At 34.3% G+C, this 15846-nt stretch overlaps 1 protein-coding gene across 2 annotated transcripts; it reads left to right on the top strand.

Moving 5' to 3' along the window:
- The first annotated feature begins 209 nt into the window (after positions 1-209).
- LOC145570343 (uncharacterized) lies at positions 210-13463 on the top strand. Of its 2 annotated transcripts, XR_014096453.1 has the most exons (23): positions 210-645; positions 3641-3703; positions 3914-4025; positions 4098-4173; positions 4292-4388; positions 4473-4535; positions 4633-4692; positions 4792-4896; positions 5443-5553; positions 6473-6514; positions 6692-6802; positions 6879-7066; positions 7990-8255; positions 8342-8463; positions 8540-8582; positions 8681-8772; positions 8936-8984; positions 9473-9543; positions 9667-9786; positions 11842-11942; positions 12359-12404; positions 12833-12965; positions 13142-13463. XR_014096453.1 is itself a non-coding variant. In XM_081629391.1 (22 exons), exons 1-22 carry the CDS (start codon positions 526-528, stop codon positions 13190-13192), a joined length of 2109 nt encoding a protein of 702 aa, XP_081485517.1. In that variant the 5' UTR covers positions 210-525; the 3' UTR covers positions 13193-13463. The 2 variants fall into 2 exon arrangements, 1 of the variants encoding a protein (XP_081485517.1); XM_081629391.1 differs by lacking the exon at positions 12833-12965.
- Positions 13464-15846: the final 2383 nt, after the last annotated feature.

Below are 15846 nucleotides of genomic sequence, written 5' to 3'. Positions count from 1 at the left end.
AGAAGGATCTCTCTTATTTTTTAAAAGTCAATGATTCCAAACAAGAACAGTGTAAAGGATTGAGTATAAAATAATTCGGTAAAACAAATGTATTGAATTATAATTGTAGAAGAGAAAATTATAATGCATTTTTAATTTTTTTTGTTTTTTGAAAGGATTACAAATGTAATTATATAAAAGACTTGGAAAAAAAAAAAGAAAAAGAAAAAGAAAAAGAAAAAGAAAAAGAAAAAAAAGATCACTGGAGCTGGAAAAAACGCTGCTTAGCCGGAGACCAAAGAGAAGAGAGAGAAAAAAAAACGAGAGCGGATTCATCACTCAAACACTTCCTTAGAAATCATCGATTATTTCCCCAATTCAATTGCTAAAAATGATTGTTTCTCTTCATCAATTTCTGGATTTTAGCTAATTTTTTTCGGAATTTATCATTGAATTTTCGATTTTGGGTGGTGTGGTGGTGGATTTCGGGGAGGGTTTTAGGAAGAATTTTAAAACCCTAGATTCCCGAAGAAAATTCAATTGAAGATGGAAAATGGTGGATTGGCTGATAAATTTGGCGGATTGAATATTGATAACGCTAAAGAAAGCAGCCTTTTTCAAGTTATGAAAGCTGTTGAAGCTGCTGAAACTACAATTCGTCATCAGGTTCATATTCTTCTTTCTCTCTTGTTGTTGTTGTAAGATTTCGAAACATGGCAATTGATTTTGTATCCCTTAAACTGTTTTAGAAGTTGCTCAATTTGTTATGTTTTATTTGAAGATTTGTGGGTGGTGGGAAATGATTGAAAGAAGGGTGAATTTAATGGAATCGTAATCGGAGTACTCGATTTTGGTGTTATTATTGATGGATATTATATGTTGAAGTGTAATTTTAGGCTATCAAACAATTTAAGGAAGCTTGTTAGTTTGATGTTTTTGTTGAGAAAATTATGATCACTGATGATGGGTGTGGTTTAAGTGTCGAGGTTGCATTTGGTATGGTTAGTGGAAACAAAAATGGAATGGAATCAAATGAGATAGGGAAAAGGTAATGATAATCATTACTTTTATGGATTGTTTGGTATTTCAATGGAATGGGATCAAATGAGAAAGGGAGGAGAAAATTTGAGAAGGGTAACGTGAATTGTAACCGTTGGATTGCGAAGGGTAAAAAGATGGCGGAATCAATTGTGCTCATATAAAGGAAACTATTACCTTACCCCTAAACCAAACAATCTATGATGGGTGTACTTTAGTGATTCTGAGTTCAGCCCTAAAAAATCTTCATACCAAACATACATTGAGCAACGGTGTAATGGAATCAGAGATTTTTCTTGTTTTGATAGTTTTGGAATCTCTTATTCATATGAATGAATTGTGAAAAGAAAATAGAAGATGGCTAGACCAGAAGTTTTATCTATTGTGGGTCTGTAACTCGTGATCATATGAGAAATTTTACTTTAAAATCTTCTTATAATGTAGTGGTTGGTCAAATTGTTTCCATTTTGGCCTTTTAGTTTTGTCTATCGTGGGTCTGCAACTCATGAGCATATGAGAACTTATAGTTTAATATTTCTTGCCATTTTGGCCTAGACCAGAAGTTTTGTCTATCGTGGGTTGAAGGACCTTACCTATAAGTTGTGGGAATAACTAAGTATTTAAAAATTAGTGGGTCCTTGCCAAAAAAGGGGGCAAACTAAATTGGTACAAACATAAAAGGAAAGTAGGCAAACTAAACTAGGATAGAGGGAGTAGTAATTGACTAATGTAAATGTAGATGATCTTACTGATGAGCCAAACGGGATCCAAATCTAAGCTAATATTTGTTTGAGAATTATCATTGTCATTGATTACGTATAAAATTATAAATGATATGCCTCCCTATAATGCTTCCTAATCATTAATTGGGAGTGTATGTGATTCAATGTCCTTAGTCATTATATAAGGAAATGAATTTATGAAGTACAAATGCTATGACAAAACCCTTAAGGAAGAGAGGCAGAAAGTACGAAGTGCAATAATCAACCAAACTAGTAGAACACTAGTAGAAGAGCCTTAATTGTACAATAAATATGTTTGATCTTCAGAATGTTACAAAATTTCTTGGGTTTTATCTGCTTCTTACTCCTTGTCTTCTTGAAATACTTTCGGTTCTCATATTTCTGCAAATCCCAAGTCTTTAATTTTTTTTTCTTAATCTATGTATCTTGGAAAACTTTTTAAACCCAGAAAGCCTCTCTTGTGTTATAAAATCTTTCTTTTCCTTGGATATCTGGTTCAAAGACGATGTTTCGAAGTAATAAAGACCAGTTATTAACAGATGCAATCGGACTGCTCATGGCCCTCGGTGCAATGGGGTCTCATATTTTATCTTACTTATTTTGATGTATTTGAAGTGCCTGAAATTTAGAATCATACCCTGGGCACGTTGTAGTGGTAGTGTGTTGGCTGTAGTGAACATCAGTGGTTTCCAAAGGTTCATGATTCGTCTCCTAAAATGCCTGTTGATCCTATGTCTTGAAAATTTCAAAGTACTCTGTAATCTTTCTGGAAAACAATTTTCATCCTAGTTTTCTACTTTTTGGGCTTCATTAGAGTTATAGAGGAGTACGTTATGTTTTCATTTTGCTTTTGTCCTATTAATTTGACTTAATAGATAAATTAATAAAACAATTGCTAATAGAAGTTAATACAGCCTTTTTATATTATTTTTGTATTTGTTCTGTATGTGCATATGAATACTCCTCATTTGTGATAAATAGAAGATTCAGATGATCTCCTGTATCAACTAGTAGTAAATGAGTAAGTTATCGTGTCATCCATTTCTAAATGAGTTGGATAGATCTCCTTCCTATCAATCCTCACAAAAAAAAAAAAAAAAGCATTGATTAAAAATGGGCCTGTCTTAATAACTTGCCTTTGATAACGAATCGTTATGGATGGAATTCACACACGTGACAACGATGATGTATCAATTATTGAGGGCCCTATATTATCATTTCCGTAGCGCCTCCATACTTATTGAGACAGCCCTAAAAGTAGTGGGTGAGTGTTTCCTTGTTCGGTCACTTCAGTGTAAGAATCTGTACCAAGATTTCTGTTTCTCATTAGTCATGGATTGGCTTCAAGGAAAAGTAAATTTCTTGAGGGAGAACTTATTAATTATCCCTGTAAGAAGATGCTGTTCTTGGGCATTAACTGAAAATTTACTATGATGCTTCGTGTGGGGATTTAGTTGCAACTTTCAAAATCAGATTTAAACCTCCTGATCGCTGAGAATTGTTCCAAACCTCTGTCTTGTTCAAAGCTGTTTATGTTAAAATTGACAAATTAGTCCAAGTTCGATTATGCGTAGATAAACATTAGAAGCATGTTTAAGGTTTTCTGGCCATCCTTTCCCGTCTTTTGTAACTTATATCAGTTATATGTTCCAGAAGCTATTTCTCAAACACATTTTATGGAAGGCTTGAACTTATGAATTAAAATTTCTAATCCACCTTTAATGGGGATGTTAACATTTCTGTTATTGGCCATTAGCAAGATGAACTTCGGCACTTCCAGAAACAGTGCTGATATTTATCTCCCTGAATTGCTTGATGCCTGTGAATTTTTTTATGCCTGTTTTCAGGAGTCATGGATGTTTACATGAATTTCCTAGCAGGTTGAAGAGAACAATAGGTTAAGGGAAGAGCTTCTGAAGAAAGATCGGGAACTTGAAAATCTTGTAAGTGGTTCCAGCTACATAATTATGTTTGTGTAGTTAATCGTGAATATGCCCTGCTTCTTTGTTTTTGTAGATTGCCCGATTTATAACCTTTTTAAGTAGGATTCGAATATGCCTGTGAAGCATGCATGGTGATCTGTCATGTTTCTGAAACGGTCTGACTTGATTGCATTCCTGATTTCCTTCCTTCCCCCATGTAATCATTGGCAGAAACTTGATAAGCCAACAGCTCAGGGGTCTTATTCAGTTGATCCATCTGGTGAACACATGCAGGGAATAATAAATAGGGTCCATCAAGTACCTCAAATGTTTGATACATCAGGTATTGTCTCTCCTTCCAGAATTTAAGCAAAAATCAGAGTATGAAGAGTAATGTACTTAGTCTCACTTCCAGGTGGCCAGACTGCAGAGAACGCCAACAACCTCCAGCCTGCATCACCTACAGTACACTCTACGGGCAGACATCTCATGTATGCTTACAGGCTGAACTTATGATTTCGGGTCATAGATTCTTTCCTTTTGTGGTTACAATTGCCAATGAGGGATACTCAAATTTCACATGCTGTAAATTTTCTTCCTTTTTTTAAGGTTGCAAAAGAATGGCGAGTACGATCCCAACAATGTTCATGTAGAAAGATTGATGCCAGTTACTGAATCAAATAATCATAGCAACCTTTGGCAGCAGGTTCTTTTCTAAGAGCTTCCCTCCTTTTCTGCTATGATGCTTATGGGATTGAATTTCACTTACCCAAATTTTTTTGTCCCAAAGATCAGGGAGCGTGAAGAAGAAATCATGCAGCTTCGTAAGCATCTAAATGACTATTCCATAAAGGTAAGTAAATGTCTTTCCTCAAGACCTTGAATCTGATTCCATACTAAAATACGTTAATTCTGTATTGGTTTATTTGATTGTCCTTTTACTGTTTCAGGAAGCCCAAATTCGTAATGAAAAATATGTTCTAGAGAAGCGCATTGCTCATATGCGAATGGTTAAAACAACTTCAAACTTCAAATTAATTTTGTTTCTGATATGAATTTGTCATTGGATATAACTGAATGCCATAAGCTTCATTGATTGTTTAATGTAGGCATTTGATCAACAACAACAAGATCTAATTGATGCAGCATCCAAATCTCTTTCTTATCGGCAAGATATAATTGAAGAAAATGTGCGCTTAACTTATGCTTTACAGGTAAATCGTTGGTTTGATTAAATATTTGCATTTGATATTTGTTTTCTTTGTGTAAGTTATTGGTTCATGTCTGAACTCATCCTTTTGGGGTTAAGGCTTTGGTTTGTTAAACTGATTTTTTAATGCTTTATGTAGTGGTCGATATGACGATACACATAGTTGAGCCTGTCTTGTATATAAAGCTATGTTTGGCTCTATTAAAGACCTTAAATGTGTCTCATTGGATGCCTCATGTTCTGGATTTTAATATTTGTGCTTGATCCTCCCATTTTAGAGTTGATTTTACATATTAAATGTTTTTATTTTATTATTTTATATTGAAGAATTCTGTCAGTCTTGGAAGGTGACATTATTGTAGTAATTGTGACCAGATTTTTTTTCTTTTCTTTTTTTTTTTATCCAATCCTGCATTCCTACTTACATGTATGAAGTTTAACACCATACGCTGAAGTATTACAATGGAACAATGGCAGTAATTGTATGCAAGATATGTTTGTTTAAACCAATCCTAATTATGTGTGAGGTTTGACACCATTGCTTTTTCAGGATGTGCAGCAAGAGAGGACAACTTTTGTGTCATCTTTATTGCCTCTTCTTGCAGAATATTCTCTTCAGCCACAAGTATCAGATGCCCAGTCTATTGTTAGTAACGTCAAGGTATGTGTTTCCTGTAAATTCAAGTTTCTGTCTCTTTCAAAGCATTGCTGATTATTGGATAGTGGGATCAAGTTATGAATTTTAAAGTGAAGGAAAATCATATTTGTAAAGCTGTTCATTCAACTTTTGATATATGAAACCATGTTTGGGAGATGAGTGAGGTGTTTAATAGAGATAAAATCTTCCTAGAATTGGCTTGTGGCAGTATTGTCAGCGTTACATAATTAGGGATGAGTTGAAGGAGTATAAAGTATGATGGCTTGAACATGTCTACCACTAACATTTGATTGGTCCGATCCAGAGAAAAGAGACTGGAAATCATGGTATAAAGGACATGTGGTCTTTGGACTGTATAGTATTGGATAGGGATGAGTGGACTGTTATAGAACGATCCCTGTGATCAATTTATGAGGATGGCATCTTGGTCCGTGACTGATTTATTTTCAAAAAGGAATCAAAATGATTGGATGTCACCATTACTAAAATTTACTTTCCAACTGATTTGAGATGATTTGATTTTTATTTTGACAGTTTTGTATTCAGGAGATGGTTGTTGAACCTGAAGATGGTGACTTGATGGTTTTGCTGCATGTTGATTTCTGTTTCTTTCAAGAGCATTTTCTGTTTTTGTGGCTAGCGCTAGTATGATTTTAGTGGGGTGGGGGGTAGGGAAGAATCATTCGCATTGGTAACCTGTATCAGCAAAAGCTTGAATAACAGACCTATCTGTATGCTGACCATCGTGATTGGCATCACCTTGTCAAGGTCTTATGAAGTAAAGTGAGCTTGTTTTAGCTCTTGCTGTGTGTTTCCTTTTTGTTTTTAAGCCTTGAAGGAGTTTGGGGATAGCAGATCTAAGTTGGCATGTCTTCCCTTTTGCTTTATACTAATAGTGCCCTCCTTCATCGGTGGTTTGCAGGTGCTATTTAAACATCTGCAGGAAAAGTTAATCATCACTGAGGTAACCTATAACTGTTTTCCCTCCATCCAGTATAAGTAATTTGAGATTATGCCTTTGTTTTCTTTCCTTCCTTCTCTAAGGCAGTATATAGCATATGTTTAGTTTCAATTTTGTCAATGCAGGATTTAGTAGTTTTTGCTGATGGTGTTCTGTGTCTTTGTCTTCTTGTGCTGACAGGCAAGATTGAAAGAGTCTCAGTATCAATTGACACCATGGCGCTCTGGTGGAACTAGTCCTAACTTTGCTGCACATTCCCCTGCACATTCCAGTGGCGCAGCACCTACTTCAGTATGATCACATGTCTACAAGTCACTTATTTTCGTAGTTTCATGATCTTTTTTTAATATCATGCATTTTCTGTCAGAGCAAAAATGGGCTAGAACTTGTGCCTCGTCCTTCATATTCTCCTGCAAACATGGCAAACTCTGATGGTCAGATTGCTGCAGATTGGAATTCTAGGGGCCAGCACACCATTCAAGCTGATGCAAGCGCTCCTTTTTCACAAAATGCAGAGTTAAGCAATATGGGGAGGTATTCACCTCTTGCAAGCAGGTGAGCCTGCTCAAATGAAGATTGCCACTGAACTGTGAACAATTACAACCATCTCTTTAGTTGGTGGGTCCTGTTTTCATTTGAAATTCTGTTGGTTGATTTCAGGGCATCTCAGAAGTAAAATGTTACAGTCCTTATAGCCATTAAATAAACAATAAATAATTTTGTTTTGTGTTTGCTATTGGAAAGGCGAGGATTTTATTTTGGAGTTTTATATAAGTAGATTGTTATCATTCGTAAAGTTATTGTACTGCTGTTTGTTTTTCTTTTCTCGTTCATATTTTCTAGATTAATAATAGAAACTTCTCATGTTTGCATGTGCAAATGCTATTGACTTTTATTTGTTTTCTTTTTTCTTTTTCTTTTTTTTTTTCTTGAATAACATAGACATTGACACCATTAATTTTTATTTAAATTTTGGGGTTTTCCTCATGTCTGCAACAACTTCTACTTTTTGTGCGTGAGGAGCATTTGGATCTGCTTTTTTAGATATGTTTCTTCCTTGATGAGTGTCCACTTAGTACTTTTAATACATTATTATTGGTGTTTTCTACATTTACTTTTATTATTTTACCCTTACCATGCTTTATATGTGGAAATTTTATCCTGGGGTAGCTGTCTCTTCATCCATTAACGGTGGAACGGGACTTGGCTACTTCTTAAGGGAGAGAGTGCATTGATTAGGATCTAAGGGATGAGGCTGTGTAGACCTGGACATCTCCATGCTTCATAAGGATCAATGTGGAGTTGTTATTGTTGTTGATATCAAAATTTTGTATGTTTAGATTATATTATATTCTTTATATGTCCGTGTGTGCTTGAAATATCTTGTATGGTTTCTTAAGAATTTAGGTTGGTGATCGCATCTTTCTCTCAAGTATTGGCATAGTTTGGTTAATTTTTTGCCTCCTATTTGACTTTAGGGATCTAGATACCCATGATGCACCAACGCAAGTTGCTGTCAGCCGTGATGAATATCATGCTACGCCTAGACAGGTCAAATTTAAGGATCCAGTGAGTAGTTCTGAGGTATACGGAGCTGCTGCAGAGGGGCAATATCATGAAAATGAAGATGCATTGACTTGGAATACAGGGACCTCTCCTTATTCCAACACAATTGAGGATCCTAGTTCTTCCTTTCCTTATCTTCAACCAGTTCCTGAAGAACCTTCATCTTCTTTCTCTGAGGGTAAACTTTTTGTGGTTTCTATGTTTGATTCATGTTCAACAAGTATGATGGCTTATGGATATTGTTTGTCATTTTGGAATCTGCAGCTGCTGATGATGATCCATTACCAGCAATAGAGGATCTTCAAATATCAGGTGAACCTTATCCCGGGCGAGAGATCCAAGCGTGTGGCTTTTCTACAAACGGAACAACCAGCTGTAACTTTGAGGTCGTTCTTGAGACCTTTATTTTTTGAGATATAATTGTTAGAATTTGTAAAAAGTTACTTTTTTGGTATTGAGCAGTGGGTGCGTCATTTGGAAGATGGATCTGTGAAATACATAGATGGTATTTCTGCCTTATCTCTGCATTTTGTTTTGTCTTCTATTTTTCATTTGTACTCAGAAATTTGCAGATTTGGCAACTCATGAACTTTTAAATATCAGGGGCAAAACAACCGGTCTACCTTGTCACAGCTGATGACGTGGAGACGTATCTGGCCATTGAAGTTCAGCCTTTGGATGACAGAAAAAGAAAGGTAACTTTTTTTTCCATGGATGTTACAGCTGATGGTTGTGTTAACCTTGTATAGATTGGTACTTTATGCCTTTTATGGTTAGAATTTTCATTTTCCTGCTGTACTATCGGACATTTATATTTTATTTACTTTCTATTTATTTAATTCTTTGTTTAAACTGCAGGGGGAGCTTGTAAAGGTTTTTGCTAATGAGCACAGAAAAATCACTTGTGGTAAGATAGTAAAAGTTGTTACTTTAATGGGATTAAATCAATTAGTCTTGTGAATTTGTGATTGCCTCTTTGTTTTTCTATTCTGTTGCGTGCTGATATGACTCTATCTCTAATATCTTTAGTTTAGAGGTAATTTTATATAAGAAAAAAGGGGTTTTGGTTTTTGGAAGAAGAGGGGGGAGGGGGGGGGGGGGGGGGGGACACCGTGCACACCTGTTACTGGTGTATGCTAAAAGGGTAGAATAGGACCCTTCTTCAGCCGATCTTTATGTACCACTAAGGTTTTAAAATAGTATTTTGCTAAATTGGACGCTACAACTGGATTAATTCTGTTGAGCTGGACTGATATTTGCTGAATCTAACCGATTTTTATTGAATGTATTTATTTGAATGTTCTGTTGCCTTTTTAATTTGTATTGTTGATTGTGGGTAGCTGCATTACCTATTAATCTTTTTATAGCTAGCTAAAAACTTCTTTATTGATACAGATCCTGCTATGCAAAGTCACATAGAACAGAACTGGCGGAATGGTCAGGCCTCTTATAAAGTATCAGTATCGGTATGGCCGCCTTCATTTATTACCTCTCAGTTTTTTATTTGGTTGTTAATTTGTTATGGATTCACTTTCGTCTTCAGCAAAGTTATATACTTCGTACTAAGATTGTGGGTTATATTGGTGCAGACAGGTTACCTTGACATATGGGAGCCAGCTACTTTGACTATTAAGCGTGAGGGTTATAGTATCAAGGGAAGTGGATCCAGCAGTCTTGCTGTCAATGAGAAGTTTTTACCTGGAACCACTGTATGTTTTTTATTTTTTTTTTATTATTTTTTTTTTTAAAACTTGTTTTTAATCTGGTTTTTTTCTCTCATCGTCTTTATGCATGTGCTCCATATTTAAAATAAATTTTGGATAATGTTTGTAGACTTTTTTCATGAACCACTGTTGTTTTGCAAGCCATTTGCTTTTGAAGTTTTCAAATAGCTTCAATTAATGCTTTAACAAGAGATAGGTGCCCATTTTTGTGTGAAGTTGTGAGACTACAAAATTGCTATCATCAAAATCTTTCTTCAGGCGTGTGATTTTTATGTGTTGTGAGAATCATTTGATGGTCCTGAAATGATGGATTCGAGATAGAGTAAATGAGTAAAATACTCTGAATTAGTTGTTTCACTCTGAATTGACTTGTTTGCTAACTTACAAATTTGTCCATTATCTTTAATTATAAATTAGTAAAAATCATAAAAAGTTTATATCTCAAATTTATTACTGAGACAAATCCAATTACACTCAGTCAAATTTGTTTTAATAGATTGTTATCGAGTAATGCTAAAGGTCAAAGTGGAACAGCTCTAAAAAAAGGAAGTATATGGAAGAATTGTGGGGAATAGCCTTTATATATATTACATTTACATTGTTTGAGTTATAGTTCGGACAACTTTTTTTCTTTGATAAATGTTAATTCTGAGTTGGGAGTTAGGTTGGAGGAAGATTCTTTTACCCCTTGTATCTCGTCAAAATATAATAGCCATTGATAAGTGAGATGAATGAGCGCATAAGAGCGTTATTTTTTTTTTATCTATGCACTTCAAATATATGATATTTGTGGGAGATAAGTTTAGCTTTTCCATTTCTTGTAATTATTACTTAAGAGGGATCAACTTTATCTTAGACGTCAAGAAGGCGACTATATGAGTAAATGACTTTACCACAGTAGGAGTACTGGAGTGTAGTGCTTGGTACTAGCCTCCTGTTGTGACTAAGGGCCTGTTCTCATCAGTTCAATTTCAGTTCAGTTCAGCTCTAATAAATTCAGTTCAGTTCAATTTATGTCTAATGATATTGCTAATGATGTAAAGCCAAATTTCATATTTTTAAGCTTTTATTACAACAACGACAATAATAATAATAATACGGTTTTACCATATTTCACTTAATGACTATTATACCATATTTCATTATTTGACGAGCTAGGAGTAAAAATAGTATCGGGTTAGTTTTAAAATAAGACCGGCCCAACTCTTTTTTTTTTTTTTTTTTTTTTTTTTTTTTCATTTTGAGAATTTTTTAATAAGTGTTTTGTGTTCTTTTGTCATTTTAATATTTTATTTTTTAATTATATAGTATATTTTTGTAAAATGTTTTGGGGTTTCATGTTTTTAATATATTTTTCATAAATATTTTAATTATATAGTATATTTTTCTTAAATATTTTAATATGTATATTTGTATATACACATATTTATAATAATAAATAATCAAAGATCATTAATCCGTAGTTAAAAATCACTAATTAATAAGTTCAGTTTAGCTCAGCTCTAATAAGTTCAGTTCAGTTCAGCTCATTTCAGTCAATGAGAACAGGCCCTAACAATTGATACTTTGTTTTCCATATTAAAAATAGAACAGCTATTCATGTCAGTTTTTTGTTAAGCAACTCAAGCAAGGCTTTGCAATTTTTGTGTGAATGTGTCGTGTTTCCATGAGATGAGCGTTATTTCATCTATTAATTGTCAAATCCTTGAGGGACTTACGGAATACCTTTATCATTCAATCCCTCGTACATATGTAGTATAACAAAAATGTTATCCTTTTTTTTTTTTTTTTTTTTTAATTAATAAAATGTTAAAATAACAAAAATTTGCTTGCTTACACAGAACAACATATATGTGGTGCTCCATATTATTTGTTTATGAAATTTTATAAATTTCTGTAAGATGGAAACTTTGAGCCTACTGTTGGCTTTCTTATGTGTTTGCATATGTATTTATAAGATCAAGACCCCCAACCAAACACCCCTTCCCCTAGTTTTCCTCTTCTTCTGCATCCATATTTCCTGATGAGTACTTTATGCAGGTAACCATTACCCATGGACACCTTCTCGAGTTTTCTATATTTAGTCACAGTGATGTTGAGCATCTCATGCGAGCTGAGACTACCATAACAGACATTGCTAGGTATTGCCCCAGTTCCTGTCTTCTCAATAGCTCCAAAAAAAAGAGTTATTGACTTGTTTGGGTGAATAAAGAAGCATAAATGAATACCTCCATCCCCAATTTGGCTTGAAGTAAGATAAAATTCAGGAGGGGAACTTCAGTTTGTATAAAAATGTTCTGAATTCAAGCTGGAAGTGAGATACACTAAAGTGGACTTACATATATCCAAATGTTGCCAGAATTATATAAATTTACAATTTTGTTGGAGCTATTTTGCATACTTATGTGGCAAAGTAACTTATTATTAAATAACCATAAGGTACCCCTCCTCCCCAAACATGCACACAGTGAAACACATGCATGAAAAATTGTACTGTTAACTTGTTAAATTTTAGGCTTTATTAATATATTAAGCTTTATTACTTTTGGTTTTGCAGTATGAGAGATACAATCGTCCTCACGCTGAGATTATTCATCATGAAGGTGTGCTCTCCCTTGTAATTTGGATATGACTTCTTTAAAAGTTAATTTATACTTCATCATATAGTTAGTTGCACAATTGTATAAACCTGAGACACATCATCACTTTGTATTATCATGTTAAAGGTCTGAATAGATTAATTCTGAAGCCATATTTGGTGAGAGGTGACTATAGTAAGCCACTGCTACGTGATTAGGGTTAGTGTTGCTTGCATGTTTCTTCTGCTTAGTGGTGTTGTCCTGCATGTTTCCTGTTCCTAGATTGCTGTCTTTTGATGATGGCTATCACCTTTCCATACTTAGCTTTAGTAAGGCTCACTCTAAAGTACGAAGATAAATCTCATCTGTATGAATAAATAATTTCTAATTTATAGTAAATTCAAAGCTCAGCAAAACTGGTTTCAGACAGTTCAGCTTCTTGAATTTTGCAGTCAAATTTGACCACAGAAGATGGATATTCAATTGATTATCCAACAAAAACAGCGTTCCTGCACTGGCAAGCATAAGGCTGAAAAAATTTGACCCCCGGACCATGCCATAGGTGGACCATTGTTCATTGGACGGGTGATTAGATTTGAAATTTTTAACTTACGACAATTGTGAATCTTCTTTGTGCATCATCGATATATTTCTGCTTGCACTCTTTGAAGCTTAATTACTAAAGAATATGTATATATTATTTTTCATTGAGGCCCTCTATGCAATTGAAAGTGTTGACTATGTTTGAGCTTCTTCAACAGGCTATGCAAAAAGGGAAAGGAAAGAGGAGGAGGATGTTCTTTAGCAAGTGAATGATTTTTTGTATGGGAGGCTCTCTCTCCCTTTTTTTGGGGTGTAAAACAAAGGAAATGGGGTTTAAAAAAGAGTACTGTATTTACTTCAGGGTAGCAGGAGGCTTTTGTGTATCGCAGTGAGACTGTAGTGAACATGTAAAGGTTGAGTAATGTAAGTTATAGGCTATTCAGAAATGTAATCAATCCATTCTTAACAATTTGGTGAATATTTGTGTTATTGGAGGTCCTTGAGTGACGACTAAAATCTAGTTTTCGTTCATAGCGCAAATCCTATAGTAGAAAGCTCAGTATTTAGGGGAAATGTGACCTCTAAACACCCAACTAAATCATAATTCCCACTCCGATCTAAGTAGTTGAAATTCGCTTTAGTTATCACAGGAGAAATATAATGAAGCTGGGTTATACTCCATCTCCACCTCATTGTTGCAACTTTACATGATTACACCGTCACCCCAACCGAGTTTCCTAACCAAGAGCCACTACAACGAGCCCCAAAACTGCATTAGCATCCCCTTCCTACCACCCAAAAAACCCTCCTAATTCCCCCTCCCCCTCGCCCCGCCCTCTCTCTCCCTGTTGGAAACTACACAAAGTGCCCCTTTTGTCTATTGAATTGGGGGGGGGGGGGGGGGGGGTTACCCAAAGCTTGATATCGAATTCATTTTATAAAATATTTGCAGTATTATTGAAACTACTACTAAGAATGAAAAATTGAATACAATACACAATTATCATGGAGCTATTGGCGTATAATAATTCTGGTCTTAATATTATTTCCATCAACATTAACTCGTAATAATGTTTATTATTTATACTATATATGCATTGTCAATAATCTCAAATTTTCAACGGTGTAATGTTCGTAACTCATTGGTACGTCGCTATTCTCGATCACCATCAATGATTCAATGGAGTTACAAAATAATACTACCTTTAAGAGTTTGCATAATTTAAACCATCCTTAAAAATCAAGAATAAAGATATATCTATATTAGCATCTCTTTTGCCGCTCTCTTCTTCGAACGAGTTGTGGCTTCCTACTTGCATCATAAACCATCTACACCCTTTGTATCTACTCCTTTCATCATGAAAAACATAACATATTTTTGGTCATTTACACTTACCGGACTGTCAACATAATTTATACGCCATCCTAGTCCAAACCATCATCGTGACACGAACTACGGTGAGGTACAAGTGAACATAGGAGATAGGGAGGGAAGCGAAGGGGGTGTTGTGAAGCCGGGGTTGGTGGTTGCTTTGCTCGGGAAGTTAGAGGGTGTTGTTGATTGAGGGTGTTGCATGAGTTATTTTAGTAACTCTTCTAGTAGTGTATATTTAGATGAGATAAGGGGAACATGATATGTTTACAATGAAGATGAACTTGTATCACGACTTTCAAACAATGACCATGAATTTTCATTTAATGAACTTCAATTTTGTCACGACCTTTTGTCATTCGCCAATTATTTATTTGTAGCAAAGTTTTTCACGTGAAATGAACACATACATTCTTATAAGGCTTCATTTCTTTTATTTTTCTTAACAAAATAGAATAAAATAAAATTGTCACTTAATAATGTTATACAAAGTAAAAAATAAAGAGAAGTCGCGTTGTCATAACTCATACGCAACCTTCAATTAAAAACACAAGACGTATGTTTCCTCTATTTCTTATTAATTTATGCGCTTCTTTTTCAATGAAAAACCAAAAAATTTAAATAATATTAGTTGTGAAAAAAGTGATAGGTCCCATTTACAAAATACTACCTCCAATTCTTATAATTTATAACAAATTAAAGAGGTATTATTTGTGATACATTAAAAATTCATTCGTTGTAAATAATAGAAAATGGAGGTAGTAGAAAGAAATAAGCATGTAAATTAAAAAGAAACATTAAAAAAAAAAGTGAGTAATGTTTAATAGTTACACTTTACCTTTCATCACAACTAAAGAAGTAATAATTAGGGTGGACTATGTGGATCCACTCTAATTATATTAATTTATACTTTAGACTATAACTTAAAATTATACTTTTTATTTGTTGAATATTTTAAAAATATGCATAAAATTCTTTGGTTACCCTTTCTTAAGAAAAACATACCGAGTACATTATATATGATTATCCTATACTTATAAGAATTTCACAACAGGCACAACATAACATAAATCACGATAAAATAAGTGAATATTATTTGACTTAAATTAAACACAACACAATGACACATGCGTGATCATCTTGGATACATAAAGTCATGGACTACATCTAACCAGGCCCAAGGGAGGCGGACACGACACGAGCCATGAATTGACATAATTCACAATCATCTTTACACTTCCCTCTATCTAACATGATAGATCAAACCTAGGCTAAGCCTTAATTAGAATTCAGAATTCGTTACATCTATACCTTCTTATTGATACCTAAGCAACCACTATATATGCCATAAGCTAGCTTATTAACTAGATTGGATTAATACCCATAATATTGATCTATTAGAGGACTAACTCAACTAAAAACTTATTAACTTGCCTGTTGGGTATATACCTAAGCAACCATTATGCGTCTATGTCATAAGCTTATTAATTGTAAGTTGTTGCATTGTTATTAATTTGTTAGATGACCAATTCAACCAAAAGTTTAAGTTGA

This window comes from Chenopodium album, chromosome 12 (genome assembly GCF_948465745.1).
Source record: "Chenopodium album chromosome 12, dcCheAlbu1.1, whole genome shotgun sequence".
In the NCBI taxonomy this organism is placed as follows: Eukaryota; Viridiplantae; Streptophyta; class Magnoliopsida; order Caryophyllales; family Amaranthaceae; genus Chenopodium; species Chenopodium album.
The sequence above is the reverse complement of the archived record's forward strand: the minus strand, read 5'-3'. Positions and strand labels throughout refer to the sequence as shown.

What these genes read in the sequence shown, in the direction of transcription:
- LOC145570343 (XM_081629391.1), top strand. Translation starts at nt 526, where the DNA reads ATGGAAAATGGTGGATTGGCTGATAAATTTGGCGGATTGAATATTGAT. An exon ending in TCAAATGTTTGATACATCAG is followed by an intron (nt 4,026 to 4,097) that starts GTATTGTCTCTC and finishes TCTCACTTCCAG; the next exon opens with GTGGCCAGACTGCAGAGAAC. An exon ending in AGTTTTTACCTGGAACCACT is followed by an intron (nt 9,787 to 11,841) that starts GTATGTTTTTTA and finishes TACTTTATGCAG; the next exon opens with GTAACCATTACCCATGGACA.